Consider the following 26,233-nt stretch of genomic DNA (forward strand, 5'->3'; position numbering starts at 1 on the left):
AACTGCACAGTGAAATGAGTTTATAGGAGAATCAAGCACCAGTAGCAGGTGCAAGTCTACAGCTGTGTAATAACATGTCTATAGGAGAAGTTTATTTCTGGTCTTAAAGCCCTTAACAGATCAACCTAAACATAGACTAAATCCCCTCCAAGTTCAACATAGTGTCTCCAGCTGTTTAGCATCAATGGGGTGACACAACTGGAACACAGAAGCTCCCATTAAAACATCAGCCACAGTTTCCTGATAGCTGGTACCATTTTACAAGAACATTTAGACTTAATCTCACTACTTTCCTACTAGAGAAAGCATGTTAGACAAGGGAAGAGCAGTCAGCAGCATTCCTACAAGTATTGCATAAACCTYGCTCACAGCAAGACTAATTTACGGGTGAGCTGCAGAAGCCTTGCTGGCACATAAAGCTCCAATCTGAAAAGCACATACATTTCAAAGTAATAGTTTACTCATTTATCTTTGATTGGCATTTTTCAATATCCCATACACAGTCATGAAGCTGAGACATTCAAATCCTCAGAAGCTTTATTTCCAATCAAGCTACAAAGTAGTACCTTTGAATTTCCTATATTCTCCGCATATTTGCATGGCTCAGGGTAAGATGCACTAAGATAACTACCCCATATATACAAAGGAAGATAAGGCTTCATCAAAAAACTTGCTCATTCAAAGAGTGCCAAAGCTCACTTACGAGGTTAGCTCCAATTCATTGATAACATTTAATGATTTTATGTTAACATGTTTTTAACATAAGGAAAAAAGACTGACCTAAACTCCCTAGTGTAAGCAAAATCCCAAAATCCATTAGTGTTGTTCATGCAAAGAAATATTTTAGAAATAAAATCAGTTTTATTTTCTACCTTGAAAAGAGTCCTTTTGCTTTATGATTATATATATATATATATATAAAAAACACATTCAAGCACAATTTTCCACATCATCATACTTATATGGCTATAGATAAAAAACTGACAATCCCCCAGTCTCTGACATTAGCAACACTTGTAATTCCACACAGTACCAGTGACCAAAAAAGCAGTGACTAGACCATATAATTTCTCCCCTTTTTATTAAAAAAAATAGAGCTTGGAAGGGATCAGAATTTAGAAAGTGAAGGTCAGGAAGTCATAAACCACACAAATTCTTGGTTCAGTTTATCACAGGCCCAGCACTAGCAGGCAATGAACAAACAACTTTGTTTAGTAGGCAATAGATACAGACAGACTTCAGCTAAGATGTTCTTATATTTATGGCATCACACAGGCTAATGCTAAGGAGCATAACAATTGTCATGTGCTCAGCCACAACTCACATATTGCTCTGGAGACGAGGATCTGCTTTATTTCAAATCCAAAGGCCAGCAGGGCATCCCACAGTCTTTTGGAAAAGTGCCAGAGAGCCACCAGGCAAGAGCAGTAACCATGAGTTTTACTGTATAAGAAAGAATCTAAGTGCTTATTACAGGCTTTGCTGCAGTGCCAGAGCCAGACAAGTTCCAGTAGAACACAAGCTCCTTCTGAGCTAGAGGGCAATAATACTATTCAAGCAGCTATACTGGCAAATGTTCCTTCAAGAACAAAAAGAAAAGGCTTCAAAATTCATAAGCTTCAGGAGCTTTGAAGTAATAGCAGAGGTGTACCAGGTGCACTGCATAGCTAAGACTCTGGAGCTGGCTCCACTGAGCTGCTTGCTCAGATGCTCTGCACTCTCATCCTTCTAGTCTGGATAGACAGGTAGGAAATGCCTTGAAATGGTCAGGTATGAACTCCTGCTTTTGATGTCCTTTTTATTTGCTTTATCCATTTCTTAGCAGGTAGCAGGGAAAAGGAGAGGAAGAGAGCTCACATACATGCAGAAAATAGAATTAATCTAAAATAAAACTACTAAAGTAAACTGTTGCAACAGTGTTTCCAAACAGGACATCCTGGCCAATATGGAAAGGCACAAATTCTGTAGAGGAGCTTTATTGTAAGACTCGATTAAAACCTAGTCAAAAAATTGTAGAATTGATTATTTTTGAGAGAAATGAACTGACAGGAATTCATATCAAACCACAGAGCTAGATGGTCAGAAAGCTATGTGTTTGGCTGAGGCCAGCCATTTAGTTCAGTACTTCTGCACAGAACATTCTTTAAAATCTAAGTTTACAAGCATCAGACCCAGCCTTAAAAATAGAGGTCCTCAGAAACAAGGGAGTTTACATCGGAGATCTTAACACTACTAAGATGATCCACGTCACTTTACTACATTGAAATGCAATGCTTTCTTTGCTTTTAGTAAGGCTGAAATTAAGTCCAGAATATTTTTTCAAGCATTTCTGTAGGAAAGATTCCATTAAGTAGGATGGAAGTTCTGAATTCAGTCCAAGCTTTGCTACAAACTACTCTTCCAAGTTCCCAGAATTTGGGTAACTCAAAAAAATTAGTTTCCTGAACTAGAAACAGCCTGAAACACAGACAGTGACAATGCAGCAGGACAAATAAAAAGGGACAATCAGAAAGCACTGCACAGACTTAGAGTACACCCCAAATTTGTTAACCAATACTTCCTTGTCTTTCTCCCCTTCTTCACAGGCTGTGTTTTGACACATTCTTACACCTCTGAGCACAGCATCAGTTTCTGCTTTGTTTTCTTCCCACACAGGCTTTGTTCCATTTAAGAACATTCCAGAACAGAAGCTTCAAACAATTATTCTTTAGTCATCTTAGGCTTACCAAAATACCATCACCACTTTGACAACGGCTACATCCCCCTGGCTGGAAGCTTAGTTACATGTATTAACTATTTGTAATTACAACTAGAGAATTTAATATGTTCCACTGTTTTCCTTCTTACGATCCTGTGGCCATTTTATTAATATGCAGAATGSAAAGCTCTTAGCTTCCTTCCACACTAAGAACAAAAACTACACCATTATAATCAGGACAACATGCAGTATGCTGCCTCAAGTGATTCACAAGTTGAAGATAAACTCATGGTCAGTTGTTTCTTTGAGCAATGAATTAAAGGCACAGGTGAGGTATTTGATATAACAAGTATGTAATTAAATTTTCACTCAACTCTCCCAGAACCAACATTTATCTAAGCAGCGAAGAGCCACAAATCAACCTACTGGAAATTTTCACATTACAGTGCAAGTCAGTCACAACTTACTTGGTCTGCTTAAGTTAGTTCAGGCTCAAGATAAAAGACCAACACCAACTCTTCTAGCAAACCATCTGCTGCTACCCTGAATGATGCTCTGTTCAGTCTTTCACTGAAATTAAATACAAAAGCAATACTACCTACTTCTCCCAACAGCACTCAATTTAATCTCAAAGCTCTTTATAAGGCCAGCATTACACATACTTTTCAACTTTACTATGCTGATTTTTAGTGAGCCTTGCTCCAGTGCTCCCAAATTACGTATACCTAGACAATCTTGTCTTACCACTCAGGAGACTAATTTATCTTTACTTTTTYGTAAGTATAGATATTACCAATTTAGGAGATATGCATATGTATCCTATATATACACACAGTTTACTAGGAATTGGCAAAGCCGTTATAAACATTGCTCAACTTGAGACTGATGATACTGAAGTAGTTCAGAGAAATTTAGTTTGAGAAGCTTACTTCAATTGAAAAGAAGTATTTCAAGCAGTAAGTTGGCAAATGGCAGAGATAAATACAGTCTACTACAGACAGTCCTATTAAAGAAAACCAGACTTGATTTGCACACTACAGAATTAGGACAGGCAGCCAATTACACCACAATCGACAGAAACCAGAATACAAACAGCCTCATAGTTCTCTCCACCTCCAACATCTAATCCTAGTTAACAACCAACACTGAAACAGTGTCATCAGATGCCTTCAAGGGCTTCATTTAAATGGACAAAGGATCCAGAACTGAATGTAATACCATTTTGGTGTAATCAAAATATGCCTAAGACATACATCTCTCATAAAATGTACACGAAAGTATAAGTCCATCTCTGCACACAGAAACACTTAAGCTCCTCAGTCAGTCAGAYTATAAAAGCCTGATTCAACTGAGGCTGTACTACCAGAGACTAAACTTCCTTTAAGGGGTTACCACTTAAAAAGATAAAARCACAGTGAACATCTGCCTTAAAGTTTGACTGAAGGCTAAACAGCCCTGGCAAGACCTTAAAGGATCTCATACACAGAAGATCAAGAAATTAACAATACATTATTGATTTGCCTTAYGTTCTACTTTTAGAGCATAATGGAAAAAAAAATCTTATGCTGCACTCAAACCAAAAAGTTAAACTCACTAGACCTCCTCAATTTTTTTCCCAAACCAGCAAGCCAAGCTAATCCACAATGCCATAATTTTCAAGCCAATAAAAAAGTTTCATTTTCTTACAAGATGCACCTAATAACAGACCACTTAGTTCTTGACATCCTTTCATTTTATAGCTATGTCTCTAATGCACTTTACTTGTAATTCATATAGCAATTGTATATTTAAAGTACTTCAGAGCTTTTACTGTAGTTCCCACCTGAAACCAGAGAGCTTTCTATGTACCTTTGAACTTCTCAGTTGGTGTTCACTAAAGTCAAGAAAAAAAAGCACAAAGCATAATCAGTTGCACCAGCCACTAAGAAAAAACAGTAGCCACATCAACATAATTTCACTTTGATGAAGGGTGCTATCTAACAGATTTATTAAAAGTTTTACTAAAACTATAGCTCCAGACTTGATCTTTCTTAGAAGACACACTACAATAGAAGCCACAGTAGAGACTGCCTTGTAACAAGTACAAATACTTGCTGTATAGATGGAGAAATAAAAGGACAAATCTAGTTGTCTAAAAGACAATTCACTGTACACATTTTATTTACAGTTTTGTACACTGTCTTAATATGAATGGGACCGCTTTTCTACTTGAGCCATTTTAACCAAAGCAAAATAACCTAAGTAATACAAAGTGTTAAAATACAGCATAAGATACAAAAACAGACATACTATTTCTAGTAAGGAATGTAAATTATGGTGTTACATTAAAAAAAATCCACAATTATGTTTAGGAAATCACAAACAGATCACTGATTTGACTGAAATGCATAAATTTGTAGCAAAGCTTTGATGTTACAAAAAAACCAAAAAATTACCAAAGAATGCACAAAATTAATGTTTATTCCACCTTTGTCATATTCCCAGATTCTTCACCAATGTTACATGAGCAAAAACAACTGAAATCAAAATATCACTAATGTTATCAAATAGGGAAAACAAATAAATTAATCTAGCAGCCATCAGCATAGGTTACAGCAAAGATGATGCTGTATAAAAAAATTGCTAGAAAACTGTATGCACCATACTCTTTCCAAACCAGCAAAATGTTACTGCATACAATGCAAATATAAAACAGAATAATTTCCTGCAGGTACAGAAATGCAACTTTTTCTGAATACTGTGGATAAACGAATGTTTTTTTTTTTTTGTAAGAGTAATGTTTCTACCAAGCTATTACAGAGTGGGCCAGGAAATCTTTTATGGATTTAGGGATGGGGGGAGGTGAAGTGTACTGACATTCTGATTGGTAATGGTTACTTCAGCCAAAATAGAAAAAATTGAACACAGAAGTACAAGACAAAGGCGAATGAGACTTCTCACAAATCTTAGCAACATTTAGATGGAAATCAAATTTAAATGTAGTCCACTCTGCTTTTGAAGAGGCTTTGGTTCAGCTCCCAAATCTCGATTGCTTGACGCAGTCTCCTATGAAAGAATACTCAGAAGGTGTCTTCTTAAACAACAAACCTATTTTTAGTGGTGGAGCCGCTCTTAGTAGCTGTGTCTGCATGGGACTGATAACCAATCACTATCTTTGGAGGAAGTCCTAATCTTTCCTTGTATACTCTCCTAAGGAAAAAAAGAGAAATAGAACAGTTTAAGCAGAGCTCTTAAAGAGATTAGTAAGAGGACACCTACTTTTGGATCTGCTAACATCTTAAGAAAGAATAGTTGCCTATTTAGAAACAACTTTGCAGGTGTGAATAAAGGACACTACACAGGACCTTGCTAGCTTGTATCAAAATCAGCACACTGCTGTATGAAAGCAGCTTAACAAAATAGGACAAAGTCTTGCCAAAAAATAATTACTAGGCCTACATAAAAGTAGAACAGATTCTATTGCATTCATGTGGATATCGTTAATATCAGCAAGTTATATTCCCACACAGAGCAACAGAACAGCTACAAGGAAGTCGTGGTCTATCATTTCAGGAGTGCTGAGATGCTAATCTGAACCATTTAAAGTAGCAATTCCCTAGAACACAGTAAGTTTTATCATCACAAGCTTCAGTTGCACAGACTAACTAGCTGTCTTTTCTTTAACTATACACGGAAAGCAGCCTTTGGCCAATTCCTTAAAGGCAGATCCCACTAGATTCACTATGGTACTCCGTGTAGACACACGCTGCTCCTTCTTGGTACAGGACAAGCAAGATGCAAACTACCAACGAGCTAAATAAATTTGTTGCCAATCTTAACCTACCCTGATCATGATGTGACAGTTTACAGAGCAGTCCAAATTTTAAAATTTAACAGTAAAATGAAAGCTTGATGTAGTTTGACAGTCATGTCAATGTGGCAGCATACAGTTAGACTGAAAATAGTCAGATTACCAAAAGGTTATTGTGTCAGTTTGACAAATCTTAATTTTTACTGTTGTCTGATGAAGTCATCTTAGATCCTTTGTTAACAGTTAATGTCATTCTAACAATGCACTCTGCCTAAGTTTGACAAAGTTATTCTTTACTAGTAAAGAGTACGTACCACAGTTCAGCATGTCTGTATCACTCACCTTCCAAGTCAGAAAAAAATACTGTACAGTAATTAAATTGCTACTGTAAGAAAGTCAGACCCCAATGAATTCATAATGGCCTAGCTGAGAAATGTGTTAGAGAGCCATCCAGTAAGTGAGAAGTGTTAGCAAACTATGCCCGACAGTTAACATTTAGCCTAAAACAGATGTGCTAAGCTGGGAAGACAAATCAAAAATATTCAAGCAGCCTTCAGTAACTGAACAGTAATTTCAAAGCATCAGTACTACAGCAGAAAGTCTTCTGGCTTTCGCAATGCTTGCTAACAAGCAGACAATAGCACTGTTTTCCCTAGCATAGACTCATGGTAAGTTGAGATGACTATTTCCTCTTACCAGAATGAAGACTGTAACATGCTATTACTCTTGTCAAATCCATGAAACTCAGCAGTTTGTTTTGTATTTAAGCAGAGACAAGAGGGTAGAAAAATCCATCTGTGGAGTTTTATAACAAATCACTTATCCAGCCTACTTTCAAGTACAAAAGCATTCTTGTGGGCTTAATTTACAGTACCTTTCCTCCCTTACCTGTAAGTACCACCACTTTCCTTAGAATAAGCTTACCAATGCCATACAGGTACTGAATATCTCTACAAATTGGCAAGCTGCAACAGAACCCGTATTACTTAGAGGCTGCTTAAAACGTCTCATTCTGAAATGAAAAGCTTTTGCCAGGATTTGCATTCAATTTTTCATTRCACAAACTGCAAGTGTAGTACACAGAAATTACTAACATAAATACACACAAGAATGCAAGCAATTCTGTACTAGATTACTTGAACTTCAGATACAGCTCTGTTCTCCTGATTACTTTTGCTAAAAGTATGTTTTCTTGTACCCAAAAATCTCTATGAAGATTCAGCATGGAATCTTGCATCATGTAAACTGTCCTTAAAAGCAATATTACATTTCATATATTTATGCAAGACATCAATCACACTACTTACCCTATATGCGTAACAGCATCCCTGTTTTCACATTCAGTTGTCCATATTGCTATTTTATCACCCTTAGTTCTAACGTTAACAACAGCACCACATACATCATCACTGTAGTCATCAAACGACTCCCCAATAAGGCACAGCAGCTACAAAATAAAGATTGATCATTAAAAGGTATCAGTTCAAAGTCAGAACCCAGCTCCATCCAGAAGGCTTCAGTGTCCATAAAGCATTGAGGACTATTATATTTTACTGCTTATAGCCAACTGCCATACAGCAATAATCTCCTGTTTATCAAAGTATCTCTTGAGTATTTGAAATGCGGTAAGTGAATGTAAACTCAGTTACAGTAGATTTTCCTCCAATTTGAGTTTCATTTTTTCTGTCTTCTGTCCTGGCAGCTGCAATCATTAAGTTGGTCATTTATGTAGTGTCTCCCCCACCATAAAATCTAAAAACATGTAAAAACAATACTTAATAAATTTATTCTTCTTTCTAAAGTATACTTAACACATAGGTAACAAATTTTAAGGTTTGTCTAACAGGTTGTTCCTAGCTAATGAATGTAAAGAACTATTGGTGCAATATATATCAGCTACATAGATCTGACCTCAGTTCTGAAGTAAATCAATCTGGAGACAAATCAGGTTGTAACTTAAATTTAAGGGTATTTAATGAAATGTTACTTTCTGTCAACACATTTAGAAGCTTGAGAGTTCCCACAGACTCAGAAGTGAAAATCTGTAATCAAAACTAGTACTGCAATTGGGGGAAAATCTCGTATTAGTCATCCAACAGGTCTCTAGAAGTTTTGAAATGGCATTGGTAGTACACCTCAGGAATCTCAGATTAAATTAGGTCACATCCCTGTACAATATGCACACTGTGAAATGAGTGTTTAAAACCTTTAACCTTAGATTTGTATATTAATGAGTAATTTCAAAATTCAAAACTGAGAACTTCTTGTAGAAATTTCTTGTCTATTCTGTACAAAAAAATCCTTCTGCACATTAAAGTACTCACTTAAAAATGGAAGCCTGTTTACTTCATTTGCACTGTACATGTCAAAAGTGATTCTGAAAAAAATTAATCTAGTGGCAGCACATTTCATATTTGGAAATTCAACACTTTCTTGCAACATTTTGAACAAAGCAAGTCTTTCAGTATCACTGACAGCTGCAAGGGCTGACTTCATCACGGAAATACAAAATGGACAAAGTGTGCTACTGAATAAATCAAGTATAATTAGACATACTTTAAACAATATACTCAACTACAGAATGCACACATTCACTGAGTAATGAAAACCATAAATGTTTAAGCTCAAGCCACAGAGAAGCATTTAAAATATCACTGGTCAACACACTTACTATAGATACAGGCAAAGAGGGCTACCATGCTCAAYATCAAAGGCAAGCACATCTTTAATGAGCTCTACATAACACACACAAGGGAAAGTCACTCAAATCAAGTTTACAGTCCAGAATGGTAAAGATTGATAAGTTGCAGTAAAAGTTTGTTTCACAGGAGACTGGAAATGGAATATGCTTTTGATTTTTATTGGAAAAAGCTGGTTACAAAGAACTGCTGGTATTAAAAGCAACAATTGTTTTAGTGCATATATGACACTGGTGTTTGGGTTCTCTTATTATTTGCTTAAGTCTGTCTACGTGCTTTCCAAGTCATATGAAATAGCTCCAGAGAATTAAAAAGACTCACATAAGCATTTAGATGGGGAGGTCAAACGAAAATAGTACAGTCTGTTTACTCATGTGCAGTCACATTACCTGGCAGTATAATGCCCATCATCCTTTCCTTAAACAGTTTCAACAGTAGAAAGAACCTAAAAATACCCTGACAAGGGCTGTAGTATTTTGGATACCTCTACTTTGATATCCACGAGTCATTTTGCCAAGAGGTAGAATGCTTCTCATCTCTCAAAAAGCAGGGTAAAAAAGCAAAATCAGATTTGGTAAGATTGTTTTGCGTTGTACTGCCTGCAACCCAGATCACTTAAATTCAGATCACTAGCATCTTCAGGCTGTCTTGAGTTGGCTTCTAGACAATACAGTTCTATCCTTTTGCACAACACATTTACTGCAATCCATATCATCTCTACAAGCATATCTAAGATAAAAAATCTATTCTAAAAACTAACAGCAATGGGAAAAGTAAGAATTTCTGTAGTGTACAGAAAGACTATTATTACTCTGTTAGGGTAAGTACAAGAAGAATAAAATGGAATCTGGAAGACTTGCTAAAATAAAATCAAATCCTGAGAACTGTTTACTTCTAAGAACAAATAGAATATAGAAGTGTGAATAAGATGTTACACTTAACTAGTTAAGATAAATGTGGGAGTTATGTTCAAGACAAAGTATTATTTTCCAGTAGTTCTACAGCTATGCCCAGCACACTCCACAATAAAGGTTAATTGGTCCTGTAGAATTATTCCTATTTCTGCCCTTTATAAGGAAGTATTCAATGGCATACAGCTATAGTAAACTTCACTACTGAAAAGAGTTTCAGATACAGCCTGTCAGCCAGAATATAAAGGACAGTTGATGCTGTCAGTAGTTCAGTCTGTAGCACACAGGAAGAACATACCAATTTAAACGTTAAATATAAATGTAGAATTCTTAAGTTGCAACTTGTAAGGTCATAGTGCTTACTGTCTCTAGCCAGAAGCGATCAAGGTCACTTCGTCTCTGCTGTTTGTTTAGTGTGATTAGCCACCGTCCTCCTCGCTTATTTTTTTCATCTTCCCACATTGGTTCAATTCCATCCTGCAAAGCACAGTAAAAAAATAAATTGTTTTGTATTTCTTAAAGGATAATCAAAAGACAAGTGATATCTGAAGCAGATACTTAAAGAAAAAAGTATAGTTTAAGATGCATACCTGTCCAGAAATAGTCTCATACCAATAYCAAAAGTGGCACTTTAAACTGTTTGAAAAGTTTATCTTTTGAGTTTTTATTTCTAGAAAGAACTAAAACTCAAGGAGTTTTGGCTACAGAATACTCCATAAAAAAACTGAGAAGAGGAAAAGTTAAACATCCATTGAACATTCACTTTGTACTCTACAAAACTAGATAAAATCAGTTACATTGAGACATTGTTCTAAGTTTTGGACTCAGTGCAACTTTGACCAAGTGCTCCATTTGCACGTGAAGTAGGAATGTCCTTCTTGAGAAGACATCACTGAAGCAGACACCCTGGCAGCCTACCTCAACAGCCTCCTGCACAAGTAGGGGGAGAATAAGTTTTTTGAACTGCCAGAACCAAACCCCAAACAAACAAAACAAACACTCCACAAACACCATTTAGAAGCAAGTTGCATTCCAATTCTTTTATCAATGGTCCTGCACAGAACTGAGGCAGCAAAGAAGCCAGCTGCAACTCCCATATCCACCAATTAGGCTGCACTTTAGATGGTTAACCTGTTGTGTTTTTTTTTTTTTTAATGACTCTTCTCTAGACAAAAGAACTCAGRTAAGAAATGTCTTAATGGTAGTTTCTCGAAGGGCTACACTACAGAACTTCAGCCAAAAACTGAGTGCTTAGTAACATGCAGGACAGAAGTAGTGTCAGCTCACTTTCTCAAATTTAAAATCCTCACAGGCAGCTGCAGAGTTCAAACTACTTCATCACCTTTAGAGGAACTCTTATGAGGTCAAGACTGAAGAACAACAAGAGATCTCAAAAGCCTGCAGCAGTTGCCATTTCTATACCTTTTCCATGCATTTAAATAATAAATTCTTGCTGACGGACAATAAATCAATGGCGGAAAACATACAGGTACTCAGAGGAATTTGAAATTCAGTCAAAAACATTTTACAACACATTTAGAAATAACCATAATTCATATATATCAACCTCTGAAGGACCTGTGACTTCTTTAGGTTTTACTACTATAACTCTTTAGGCACATAAAATACTGCTACCTTCTCAAAGCTAAGTATTACAGAGCCTCTTTATTGGTTAAAGTTGCTACAAGTCATGTATGCAGCCTACTGAAGAGTCCCAGCCATTGGCTATGTTACAGGAGCAAAGGAAGAAGCAGATATTGGTACTTAATGGAATTATTCAAGTATCTAAATCCAAACAGAACCCGTATGTTAGAAGCACCTGGGAGAGGTCAGGATTTAAACTTAGGGCTCCAGATTGGCTCACCTCTCCAAATAAGAGGCAAGATTTCACATTTCTCCTTAACATCAACTATTAGCAGACTTGAATGCTAAACTACCTTCCTCAGTAAGCTTAAGTGCAAGTCTTGGATACAGTTTCTTATTTCACATGTAAGGAACCACAGCACTTAACTGAGGTAAACCTGAGGTTGTATTATAGGTGTTTTCGTGCACCTAGTTAATACTGTTCCTAAAGAATAATAGTGGAGACCTCTGAAGTCCCCCAAGGAGCTTCCAAGACATTTTAACTGCTTTCATGTCACACCAAATGACAGAGCTGGAAAATCTTTCTCATTATAAAAAAAGACAAACTCAGTTTGCACAAACATCTCAAAGCCAAAATGAAGACAAACATAGCATCAGGTAACACACTTTACAGACAGGGTGCTTTTAAAGCAAATACATGCATTTTCAGAACTAGCAACTAACAGTCTGATTTTCAGATGACTTGTGCTTGAGACTAAAAATTAACACTTTCAGGCCATTTACAACTGCACTGCTAAATATATGAAGCAAAATATTTAGACAGTGTCTCACTTAGCCAGGAAACTACCCATCAACATCCCAAACTAAAGAAAAAAGGTTAGGAAGCATACCTTAAAGAGCGAGTAGTCACAACCAGGCATTAAATTACTAGAGAGCTGGATATGGTTGTATAAACTATTGGAGGAAAAAAGCAGGATTAAAAACTAAGCATTATTTTGGGTTACAAACTTTACAAATTTAATATATATAACCAAATACAAAGATTAAAACAACATTAAAGTTACTTTAGAAGTAACCCTATTACCTATGTATTTTTCAGCAGTACAAAAAAGCATTACTTTGATATATTTTAAGTTTAAAGAAACAGAACAGAAACTAGCTTATGAGTATATGCTGGGTTCCTATACTACAGTATATTCCAGAAATCTCACTGCTTCTTTTAAACCTTGTTATAAATAAAAGTCACTAAAAGCATACCTCAAACTTTCATGGTGGCAAATAAAGTTGTAAGATTGTACATGTGCTCTATATACATATGTGTATATACACATAGAATAAGGATAATGGTGTCTATTTCTAAGGCTTTTCTTTCTACAAAGATTAAGAGGACTAATTCATCTTCATCATTTAATATAACATTCAAAGGTTGAGGGCTGCAGGCCTCCTCTTTAAGACTGAAATATGGATTCAAAGTGCAAGAACAGAAAACTGAAAGAATGTAAAATATATGCTATGTCCAGAATTAAACTCAGCACTAGGCAATTTAGAGCATAAAAGTTAAAGGAGTGAGCAGTGTCCTTCTGTGGCATAGTCCAACCAGGATTAGTTCCAACAYTGGAATCTATTCTAACAACTAGAGATCAGGCACAGGAATTCAAGTGAGAGATCTACCAACTTCACTCCAAGTTCATCTTAATTTTAGCAATTTCTCCCTCAAAACATATCTACTTCCCACTCTGACCACAGTTGTATAACTTTTCAAGTGGTTATGATTGATTTAATGCCTTCACTGGGAACATCTAGGTTAAGCACTTAATTATTCAGTCAGGTTCTAGTTATGTGAACTCAGACCTATCATTAACCAACTCTAATAACAAGCTTCAAACAATTTAGTCTCCCATCAAATACTTCCAGGCTGCAAAGTACAGTTCACTGTCACCGCATAGCTGGAACACAGAAGCTGGTTACAAAAACAGAACTCTACTCCCCTCCAATGACTGCACAGATAAAACACCTGTCCAACACCTTTGGCAACTCTTATTTCTTCCCTGTTGGTACCAATAGAACTGATAGGTCTAGTTTCCCCACACTTGGAGAGACTATCCCCAATTTAGTGCTCAGATCCAAAAGAAGGTATGCAACAAAAAAAAAAATCTTCACAACTCTACCACTCAATGCAGCATGTTACACTAACATTTTCTTCATATACCCATCATTATGGCAGTCAAAATCTTTCAAGTAAGCCATCTGAATTCAACTGAAGCTAATCTTTGGCTCAAACAGCAAGAACAAAGCCTTAGAAGGAGGCCTGTGCCTTCCAATCTCATAGCTTTTGCAGACCTTCAATTCAGAACAAAACAGCTTCCTCCGTAACCTCTAATGAAGTTCCTTCAAGGATGCTTTGGTTAATTTTCCATCATCCTCCCAAGTATTATGCTCCAGACTCAGGCATTCTTGCATATCTGAAGCAAGTCAGCTGTCTGGGACAATTTAATGAAGCAGAGAAATTTGGGACCCAGGATGTGACTATCAGTTGCTCCGAGCATTTACAAATTCATGTYAGTATCAGATAGCAACTGCATGAATACAATTTTCTACATCTGTCGTGTACGTATAATTATAAGCAGTGTTAATAGCAAAACATGTTTCAAACTATGAAGAACTGCTTTAACTCAAATGTTGCATATTCTGTGAGAGTATGAAGAATGGGGGTCTTAGACTTCACCTTCAACTTTGTAAACAAATTTAAAATCACAAGCTTGAAAGCTGCAGTTAAGGGAGCACCTTCTTTACATTTTCTGACTTTAGCATAGACTTCACCAATATGCACTAGGATCATTATGTGGATTAAAAACATTTACTTACGCCCAAAAATCTTCAACAGTATCAAACTTTGAGATCAGACGAAGATTTGCTTGCCAAGTTTTGCTCTTGTCATTTTTAAAAAACCAGAGTGCCCATCTAAAAAAAGATGTAGAATAATAGCATATGAAAATGATATATTAAAAATGTTGCATTAGAAATTACACCCAAACTAATTATATCAATAGATCTATTTAGATATAATAGTAAAATAAATACTAGCATAGAAATCTACTTTCAAATCCAGAGAAASTGCGAGAAATTCACTTAAATCTGATTCTCAAACCTACAATATTTGTGTTCACTTAAAAGAACTGTGGGAGACTTGATCAATCCATTTAGATAAGTATTTAAAATACTTCTGAAAAACCAATTCCAAGGCTCTAAAATACCAAGCTGCACACATTTCTACTTGTTGCTATTTGCAAGCTGCTATTTTGTAYCCCAGACACTGATTACAGTCTAAAATAATGCCAACCAACCAAACTGGGAGCACAGCTCCCTTTCCAGTAATTTCKTTGTAAAGGTTACAAAAGCTGATTTCCTCAGGTAAGCCCAAAACCAATACATAATMTGAAGCTTTCCCAAGCATTCACGTAGTAGAACATAAGTTTAAAAAGGGAAGCTATTTTAACCTTACAAATGGCAATCTTTGTAACTATATCAACTTCTAAATTCTATTTCATGTTAAATCTGTATGTGTGAAAGCCAGACTAYGAGAAAGTTTCTCACAGTTCTCAACACTATCTCCACTAAACAGAAATTTCAAAATAGAGCATAAACTGAATCATTACACACTTGGAATGAACAGAGGAGATATTCTTTGTGGATCTAAAGAACATCACTTAAATTGCTGGAATGAGATATCTGATGAAGCATTTAACCAATTAAGCTTCTCTCATTTTGACAGTTTCAGTACTACTGAGATCCCATAAATTAGAACTTGAGTTTTTTTCTTCTCACAGAATAGTATTTAAGAAGTTGCCAAGTATCAGTCTATTGTTTTGAGATCTTTCCTGGCATTTCAGATCTAGTTTTAAAAGTTTATTATTTTCCAATGCAGTCCATTTCTCCAAATGSAGAGTTTGCCTTGTGAAAATTTACAAGAGATCAACTTCTATAACACCACTATTTGAACAGGCTCTAAATTACAGCATGATTAAATTCTATTTCCTCTACAATTTCATTCATGGTAAAAATCTCAAAGTCCATTGAGACACCACAAAATACTGCAAGAAAAGGTAAGTATATATTTTTTTTTTTTAAAGCATCTGTAAAGCTATAAGCATACTGGATTTCTTTTAAGAAGTATCGTACTTCCATACTATTTACCTGTTTTGTAGTGGATGCTTAATATACTGTTCAGGGCTGGCAACCTCCTGACTAGGTGCTGGCTCAGTTTTCTCCTCTTCTGAAGGCTGAGGATTGGGAGTGGTTTCCTGTTTGAAGAAAACAGTTATTAAACTACTTTAATAAAATTGAGAAGGAACAAATTAAGTTCTTTGAAGTAACTTTAAGAAGGCTAAAACTAAGAGTTCCTCTAATTCATTTTGGATTATGAGGCTGAATGCCTCAAAGAAGCACAGTATTTGCATCCCTTTGTTCATCAGCATCCCGACAGCTCTTTGGTAATAACTGCAGGAATTCATTCAGTGCTGTTCATTGATTTACTTCCTGTGTAAGTTTCTAGCATGCTTTAACTTTCATATTGTTTTGAAACAGTTCTGAGAGGTATTTCAGGAATACATTATATGCTGTATTATTTAGAAAATGCAACTCCCCAAACTGTAATCATTCCAGAAGAGAAATACCAACTACTTGTTGACCTATTTCTGACAAAACGTAATTGAAAACAAATATACAGCCCACGTTTATTCAGAAGATTAATGTGTTRCTACAAATCTGAGACATGAATAGAACTCTCAGGTCTATAATCAGCTGGCAGCTAAAACAGATTCCAAACTGAACTRAACTTTAATTGCACATATAGTTTACTGCAGATTACACTGATCTCAAGCATCGCTTTCCAAATCAGTTCAGAAAGTGCTAGAGACAAATATACTTTAACACAAACTGACATAATATATTCCCATTGCATGTGAACCCCTCAAGCTTGTCATTTGGTTCTAAAAGCCACTGTGTCAGGTTTGAAATTCTAATGCCATTCCTTCAAACCAGGGAACACAAAGCTTTATTATGAGGCCAAATGTTCCCTCTAGTTACCACCATCTCTCCCTAATTTGCAATTCTTGCTAGAATATTGCAGGAACAAGGAATGAAGACATTAGTTCTCCACACCAAAAAGTCTATACAGCTGACTTTGCAAAGAAACAGCACTTCAGTGATACAAATAAGTGCTAACTACAACAGACCCAAATACTCTAGATATCCTTAAATGCAGCAATACAAAACAGTACTCAAAATTGAGTTTAGGTTTTGTGGTCATAATAAAGCAAGATAAAAAGTGGAGTAAGATACGCTGAGTGATGCAATTAATGGAACAGCTTACTCAAATCCTCCAGATTACTTAGTTCATCAACACCTAAGCTACTGAGGAGTAGAATGGATCTGAAGTGCTAACAAATACTTCCTGGCATTCACAATGCCAGCTGTCCACCTTTTCTGGTAACATCTAAAGATCTGACTCAATAGACATTTTCCTCCTATAATCAATTTTATTAAGCATTATATTCCATTTTATTTAAGGAATTCCATCATTATGCTCAAGAATAATCAAATATGCTTTAGTTTAACAGTTCACCTAGTAAAGTTCTCAGCTCAAACATTAAAAATGTTACATACATCAAATTGAACAGTGCTTTCACATGCTACCATGTTYAGAGGAAAGACTAAAACAAGAAGGCTTAACATTTACTTTGTTCAAGGGTCTTTCTGTTTTTCAGAAAGTGTTTAGTTTAAGAAGAGTCCAATAAGGAACAYAGACTCTTAAACATTGCACACTGCTGTGGATTTGTCAGTCAAACCTTGTTCAGTGCAACACTAACTATAAGCAGCTCTGCAAAAAACCTTRAACAATACCTGCAAAAAAAAAAAAATCAAGTTCTACCCAGAATAAAATCTCTCATGTTAGCCCCATCTGTTTTTAATTYAATACAATTAAAAATACACTTAAGAACTCCACACAACAAACTAAGARCTGTCAGTGCACAAAGGCTGTCAAATATACCGAACATTTCAATATATCCTCCTCCAGCTTTTAACTTCCTGTATTACATGACAGAATGGCCAAAAAGTTCACATAATGACAACTCAAGTTTTGCTCCTCAAGGACTTCTCATAATAAGTTAAGTTAGAGAAATATTTCATTTGCAAGCACAAAAAACAAGGATGCAGTCAATATTTCGAAAATTAACGATCAAGCACTAGATATAGTGATAATGTTTGCTTTTATTCACAATACACTACAGTTGTGACACTTAGCATTTACAGYTGATTTACAAAGACTACTACACTAAAGATCTTGAACATTAAATAGATTCCTGATGAATGCAGAGTATTACAATCTGGAAAACTGTTACAAAAGTTAATTCTATTGAGCATATCATTGTCATGGTACTTCTGAAAGGACAAGTGCAAAATTTCCAAGCAAATACAGGGCTACTAAAAAAGGTACTTTCACAAATCTTTAATATGAGAAGACATTAGAACAGATCAAGGCAGCATGTGCATACAACTAGAAACACGCAATGAGCCTCAGTATCTGCCCAGTGTACCAACAGCTCCCATTCTTAAAGGTAACTAACTGGTATTTGAAGACCTTACCTGGCCAAATGGAAGATATCTGACTGCACAAAATGTTTGTTAGGCCACCACATCAACAAGCAGCTTATATTTTGAAAGCTATGCAGCAATAATGAAACTCAGCTTAACCATTATTTCAAGCTGCTGTCCAAAACCATGTGTGACAACTCATTCAAAGGACTAGCTATCATCTTGACACAGGACAAAACTCCCCTCAAAYTAATCCAATAGCAAGAGATTTTTCATCACAAGGCTGGCCATCAAGGATAAGCTCAGCTGTACAGGCTGTAACAAATTTGGAAAAAGGCACTAAGCTGGAAGTAGAGCTTTCTACCACAAAATCATCTTCTAGTTATTTTCAGAACGAAGTTTAAAGCAGTTTGTTCATTACCTTTTATTTCCCACTGTCATCATGGAAAAAAAAAAGGACCAGCACTCAAGGTAAGCCCATTTTCTTTTTTAGCTTGTTAATTTTACCGACTCATTTCTTTTAATCTCACTTAGAATCATAATCATAGATTCAGTAAGGTTGGAAGGGACCTCTGGAGATCATCTAGTCCAACCTCCCTGCTCAGCAGGGTCACCTAGAGCATGGTAGACAGGGCTGCATCCAGGCAGGCCTTGAAGATCTCCAGAGAAGGAGACTCCACAGCCTCTCTGGGGCAACCTGTRCCAAGGCTCCATCACTCTCACAGGGAAGAAATTCCCCCTCATGCTCAGGCGGAACTTCCTGTGCTTCAGTTTCTGCCCACTGCCTCTTGTCCTGTCACACGGGACAACTGACAAGAGTTTGGCCCTGTCCCTTTGACACCCTCCCTTCAGCTACTTGTACACATGGATAAGATCCCCCTTCAGACTTCTCTTCCCCAGGCTGAAGAGGCCCAGCTCTCACAGCCGTTCCTCACAGGGCAGGTGCTCCAGCCCTCTGATCATCTTTGTAGCCCTGCACTGGACTCTCTCCAGTAGCCCCATGTCTCTCTTGTCCTGGGGAGCCCAGAACTGGACACAGTACTCGAGATGAGGCCTCCCCAGGGCTGAGGAGAGGGGCAGGATCACCTCCCTCCACCTGCTGGCAACACTCTTCCCAATGCACCCCAGGAGACCACTGGCCTTCCTGGCCACAAGGGCACCTTGCTGGCTCATGGTCAACTCATCATCCACCAGCACTCCCAGGTCCTTCTCTGCAGAGCTGCTCTCCAGAGGGTCAGCCCTCAGCTTGTACTGGGGCCTAGGGTTATTTTTCCCTAGGTGCAGGACTCTGCACTTGCCCTTGTTGAACCTCAGGAGGTTCCTCTCCGCCCAGCTCTCCAGCCTGCCCAGGTCTCTCTGAATGGCAGCACAGCCCTCAGGTGTCAGCTGCTCCTCCCAGTTTGGTCTCATCAGCAGACTTGCTGAGGAGGCACTCTGTCCCCTCCTCCAGGTCACTGATGAAGAAGCTGAATAGGATGGGACCCAGTACTGAGCCCTGGGGGACGCCACTAGCACAGGCCTCCAACTAGACTCCGTGCCACTGATGACCATCCTCGGAGCTCTGCCTTCCAAGCCAGTTCTCAATTCACCTCACTGTCCACTTGTCTAATCCACACTTCCCAAGCTTCTCTAGGAGAATGTTATGGGAGACAGTGTCCAAARCCTTGCTGAAGTCAAGGTACACAACATCCACTGCTCTGCCCTCATCTACCCAGCCAGTCATTCCATTGCAGAAGGCTATCAGGTTGGTTAAGCAGGACTTCCCTGTGGCAAATCCGTGCTGGCTACTCCTGATCACCTTCTTTTCCTCCATATGTCTGGAGATGACATCCAGAAGCAGCTGTTCCTTCACCTTTCCAGGGATGGAGGTGAGGCTGGCCGGCCTATAGTTGCCTGGGTCCTYCTTCTTGCCCTTCTTGAAGACTGGAGTGACAYTGGCTTTCTTCCAGTCCTCAGGCACCYCTSCAGTTCTCCATGACTTTTCAAAGATGATGGAGAGCGGCCTGGCAACAACATCYRCCAGCTCCCTCAGTACCCGTGGGTGCATCCCATCTGGGCCCATGGATTTGTGGAYGTCCAGCCTGCSCAGRMGGTCTCTAATCCTTTCCTCCTCAACCAAAGGAAAGTCTTCCCTTCTCCAGACTCTCTCTCTCTCACATCCAGGCTCTGGGATTCCTKAGAGCTGCCTTTAGCAGTGAAGACTGAAGCAAAGCAGGCATTCAGTAATTTTGCCTTCTCTGTATCCCTTGTCACCAGGGCCCTCACCCGAACTTCYCACTATTCTAACCATCACACCAAAGTATTTACACAGTAAAGCATTTCTCATCATTAATCAAACACAAAGCAAGTTCACTAACCATAAATTCAAAGTCCATTTCTGATATCCAGCTACTGAAATCCTACACCAAACTACAAGTATGCAACAAGCCTGTTATAGAAGTTTCTATAAATATCACATCAATTAAAGTTTTACCAATCACACAGTGAAATTTTCCAATTGTTATACAAAGGCCAGACTGTTTCCCATAGCAGTTTATGGACTGTCAAATTTAAAGTCTCTCGCAACACTTTAGTATAATTAATGTATTCTTTAATCTAAAATTCACTTGGAGCTTACTATTCAGCTAAACTATCACTATATTTGCTGCTTTTTAAATAGATATAACAGGGTAGTATTACTGGCTAAACCAAAAGGCTTCATATGGCCAGTCCTATTCCTTATACACCACACAGCGTGTAATTACAAGTGACTTTATTTACTACCCACATACTTTTTGATGTAGGAATCAACTTGCAGAAGTCTATGAAACATTTGCCTACTCAGCATTTGACTATATGTATCTGCACATTACCTGGATTCTGACACTCAGGGATTTAATTGGTGTTGTTATTCTTTCTCCTCAGTACATTATGACCAACATAGAAGGTGTGCATGTCACCAACACAGGAAATAAATAGCACCTACAGTAAAAACTGATTAATCAGGTTTGAGTATTTATGAGCAGAGCTAGCTTGACAGGTTTCTCAGAGTGTTTTCAGATGCTGCCCATCCCACATGCACATCACGTAACAGCCTACAGAAGATGTTTAGGAAGTCCAGCTGAGGGGAGTAGTAACATTTAGGTCCCAAAAGCGCATAACTATCACTATTACACATTCTGGACGAAAAGGTAGAAAATCCACTTGTGGAAGAAGCTTCCAAAGTTTTCTTCAACTAAGTCAAAATAAGCTAATCTGACAGTTTCTACCTTCTTCTTTAGGGTTTCCAACTGAATGTGAAAAAAATACATTTTCCAGCTACAACATGTCTAGGGATAAAAATAATGTAATTTATATCCTGGTGCSCGTGCTTCTTGCCAATAACTATTACTACACTACAACTAGAGTAACAACTTAATGTACAAGAGTCAAGAGCTCTTTATCTGAATAAAGTGTTTTGGACAAAAAAAAGGGGGGGGGCCTTACACACGCCCACAAGGAAATGTTACATGCTATAATAAAACAAAGCAAATGATTTGTTCCTTTGGTTGGCAGGGATTCAAGAACTGATATGCAAGTCTGAGTAGTGAACAAATACATGGAGGTAAAAACCATATAAAGCAGAACAGAGGTACCAATAGCCACCTGTTACAAATTATCCAGCATTACACAGATTTCTAGACAGCAGGATAGAGAAAAATTTTCTAGAAAAAGGCCAAGTATCCAAACAGCATATGTACAACTCAGAACAGCATAGATCTTTAGAAAAGTGTTTACTATTAGAATACAAACACAGGACATTTCAGTTGAGTGACAGCCCACAAAATTAGAATAGAAATGCAACACATTTACAGGAGGACAGTTCTCAGAACAAGAGATTGAATTAGAATAGTCATACACTTCCTCCAATGTTTGGAAATTTTTTTTTTTGGGGGGGGAAGAAGGGAGGAGAGGATGGGGCAGCATGCTGGCTTTTACTCATAACTTCTAAAGAACTRAAGAATATTTACAGCTCTTGATTTCTGAAACAATGGTTACATACACTTAACTGGTAGATTTCAAGATTTAAGTCACAACCTTACAACTAGAATTAGTTAAAAAAAAAACCACTTTCATAGCCATTTTTCCTAGCTACATAAGCAGACTGCCCTCATGCTACCATACCTCATGTTCACAAAAGTTACCCACACTATGCTGCTGCCATTAATACTGGAACATGAAATCTACACACAGGTTAAAACAAGCTTCAAATCTAACATTCCAAGTTCTAAGATACCCAGACAAGAAAACAAAGATTTCCAAAGAGCTGTTGAGAACCAGGGCAGCTCAGACGACTTCAAGGGACACAGAACATCTAATATTTAATTCCTGCCCCGCCCCCCACCAGGAGGTAGAAAAGCCCCTTTAACTATTGAGAGTTTGAAATACTTTGAGCTGCTCTTCCACCTAAGCACAATATTTTATCTCCTCAGCTGAAAATTTAAGACACTTCCAGTCTTCAGAAATTTAAAACAAGTTTAATGAACACATGTTTAAGAGTTCAGACTTCAATTACAAAAAATTATAAAGTATTGGACATACCAGTGGTATAATTACTGAAAAGCATGCAATGCATATTTTCTTGTGTTCAATACATCTGAATTTATAAGAGTGCTATTTAAAAGACTATTAAACAGCTGTCCGTCACATTTAGAGAAAACATTACAGTTGCAGTCTGCCTTATATTTACTGTATAAAAATCAAGGAAAAACGTCATTTTTAAGCAGTTAAAAATGCTTATATAAGACACTAATCTGTAGACAACAAAATTCCATGCATTTAGTACCTTAACAATAAGAACATTTTAAAAAGGACCAAGTTCTAGGACTTTAGGTGAATGTTAGTTAAAGTCTCTTCAATCCTTTGTTTAACCTTCACTTCCGAGTACCATTTGAAAAAAAATGAAAGACAGGTTTCATCTGACTCAGGAAGAGTCACTTGAATTCACTTTTAAATGCTGTACATTAAGCTCTCTACATACATCCTTCATTTGATTCTTTCCTCTGTTGTCTTAAAGCTCACATTGATCAGTATAATGCTGCCAAGATGGTCACATTTTCCCATCTAAATTTCCAGTGTACCACAGTACCTGGAGCTCATACTATTAGACTCAGTCTCATATGTTATTTCTATGGACTAGCTTGATATAAACCTCAAATTTATTTTACATGCTATGTGAAATGTGTTTTCTTAAAATCCTTTCAGAAAAAATGTTTCTCTCACATAACAGGTCTACTCATCTCCTCAAAAAAGAAACATTGAGACGTCTAGCATCTTCCTCCTTTTAAAACTTTAGAAGTTTCCTATTAAGTCAGAAAGGTAATTTACAATTAGAAAGTCAGCTTACAGTAGAAAGTCTCAATTATTAAACAGCTTTTGAGACACRTTTATATCCTACTTTTCAGGAAAATGCAATGAACAAACAACCAAGTTCACAATACCACATTTCACCTGCATATCTTAACTTTAGAATGTGGAGTTAAAGTCACAAAATTGTGTTTGCGTAAATATAAGGATAACTCCCATGAAGCATAAAACCTAAAGAACTACAATGCCCATTTCCTGGTTAATTGATGAAGGATCAGATGCTCACATAGAATTTACTTTCACACACTTCCTAGTTATGGTAGTTATGGTCTTTCCTTAGCCAAATTTTAAAGTTACCTTYGGTAAACTATTGTTTACTAAAGCATTACTATTGGTTTTGTTATTGACTTTGTGGACTTTTATACATTGTCATCTGATCACATTCAATCCTCAAAGGCTCCAAAAGTGACCACATACTAATCTCTGAAATACAGGCACTCCTGCACGTTCTGGCCAATTCAGACAAAACAGTTTATAAGAGAAGCTATCTGAATAGCTATCTGAATAAACTGACAGTTTTAACCTTTCAGTTTTGCAGAGGCTTGAATTTTTTTCTGCAGTGGAAGTGTGACTCCCAGTAGRACAGGTTTATCTTTACTTATGACATGCTTGCATTTCTTAGTAACTTCCACGGAAGTCTTTGGAGTACCCCTACCTGAAATTTCCAAATTCTCAGGTAGTTCTAAGAACGCTTTTCCACCCTCTCAACATTTAAAACATGTATAGTATATTAGAGWACAAGGAGGTATCAGAAAAAGCATTGATTTCAGTAGTATCTCACTTCAATGAATGTTCTTGTGTGTTTTGCATTGCCTAAGATTCATTTCCAAACTAGGGAAGCAACACTAAAAGTTATCTACTATTTGGCAGAGGCAAAAAGGGGTATCTGACATTTTTTCCTTCATTCTATAGCTTATTTCCCTCTTTAAATATGAGGAACAGTGAAGCAAGGTTACTTTTCAGTTATGTAAAATACTTACTGSAAAGTAACTCTTACTGCAAGATGTTTACTAAACCAACACATCTCTTCAAACCTAGATCCAGACTTTGAAGGTCAGCAACAGAAAGGCTTCCATATGATCAAAAAGTAATCCAACCCCTAACTACACATACAACCATACTACTCAACTACAAATCATGCACTATTTTTACAATGACAACCAGCTATGATTTCAGTCACTACATAAGCTCAAATTTAAGCTTAGGTAAAAGTGAGTCACCTAAGAGTAAAAATATAAAACAGGTATTATTTAAAGCATTTGAAAATAACCAGGCATAGTTGATTTTGCTTCATGCTTAATCGACAACAAAACAGTCAACATCAGTGTTACTTAAACTGTCATAGGTACTATCTAGTCTTCTACTGAGTCAGTAAGAACTGTGTCACTCCAAGTTAAATCAGATTTGGGAACTAATCCTACTAGAAAATGCAAAGTGACAAAATAAATTCTTTATTTTTGTCTAAATTAGGCCCCAGATCTAGTTCAACATGCAACCACACAAACAAGAAACAACAATGGAAAGAATAGTGCGAGGACAGGCTTATGCCAGCACTGCAGCAAAGAGCCACAAAATCATGCCTTTAGTGTCATTTCAACTTCCAGTGGCTATCAGTATTACAAATAATTTATCACATCTGCCAAGCCCCTGATGATCATAAAACACAAAACACAAAGCTCTCATCTTCAGAAATACGGGCTTAAGCTTAGGAAAAAAAATAGACATCAGAAGCAAAAATAAGTGTTTGAGACTGGCTGAAGAACATGGGAAACATGGGAAAGCTGCTGCTGGTGCTCCAGCTAACTGTCTAACAATCTATGTTTTATCTCCATGATACCTGAATGTGTACAACTAGACTGACAACTACCAGACCATCTCCAGCTCTGCTTCAATTATTTAAGGAAGTGCCAGTTGGGACAAAAATTAAGAAACATTGTGCAGTTTCATAAACACAACTTAACAGAGAGGAAAGTGTTCAAGCATTTTACAGAAATGACCCTACAGAAAGGGTTAATAAAGATACGATTTTGATCCAGAAAGGCAACATCAGCCAGACAAAAAGACAGCAGTGTCTGCATCACATCTTGAGTCTTAGCAGCCACATTGTTTTTCTTATTTCAATTGCCTAAACCTAGAGTAACATATCCACTAAGTTAGAGATACTYACCCCTCCCCAGGTTAGAGATTGTGTATGGCCTAAGCACAAGGTATTTTCACCGCGAGCTTGGAAATACTAGGGCTGCGGCGAAACTAAGCCTTTACGACTCCTGAATCGCCATCGGGGTGCGCGCACGCATCCTGGCGGGGGACGAGCTGAAGTGACAGGAAAAGTCCCAACTCGCCGGCGCCTGGCGGCGGAAAGCAACATGGCCACCCCCACCGCGCCACATGAGCCGAGCGCGGCCAGGAGCCGCCTGCCAGGCGGCCGGGACGGCTCCGCGGGGCCCGTCGCCGCCGCTCCTCCTCTCCTCCCCTGCCGGGGCCCCGGGAGGGCGGCGAGGTCACGGGCGGCGCGGAGCCGCGGCCGCACAATAGGCGCCACGGCGGCGGCGAGCGCCGCTAACGCGCAGGC

The 26,233-nt window shown here is 37.7% G+C and overlaps 1 protein-coding gene across 1 annotated transcript; it reads right to left on the minus strand.

Annotated features, from left to right (window-relative positions):
* Positions 1 to 519: 519 nt before the first annotated feature.
* EIF4E (eukaryotic translation initiation factor 4E) lies at positions 520 to 25,940 on the minus strand. Its single transcript, XM_085325649.1, has 7 exons — positions 25,924 to 25,940; positions 15,877 to 16,011; positions 14,548 to 14,643; positions 12,573 to 12,636; positions 10,462 to 10,575; positions 7,796 to 7,935; positions 520 to 5,887 (listed from the first exon to the last, which is right to left on the minus strand). The coding sequence occupies exons 1-7, from the start codon at positions 25,938 to 25,940 to the stop codon at positions 5,773 to 5,775; spliced, it is 681 nt and encodes a 226-aa protein (XP_085181775.1). The 3' UTR covers positions 520 to 5,772.
* Positions 25,941 to 26,233: the final 293 nt, after the last annotated feature.

The sequence above is a fragment of the Rhea americana genome, unplaced genomic scaffold (assembly GCF_003343005.1).
Source record: "Rhea americana isolate MKP2758 unplaced genomic scaffold, rheAme1 scaffold_99, whole genome shotgun sequence".
NCBI classification, from domain to species: domain Eukaryota; kingdom Metazoa; phylum Chordata; class Aves; order Rheiformes; family Rheidae; genus Rhea; species Rhea americana.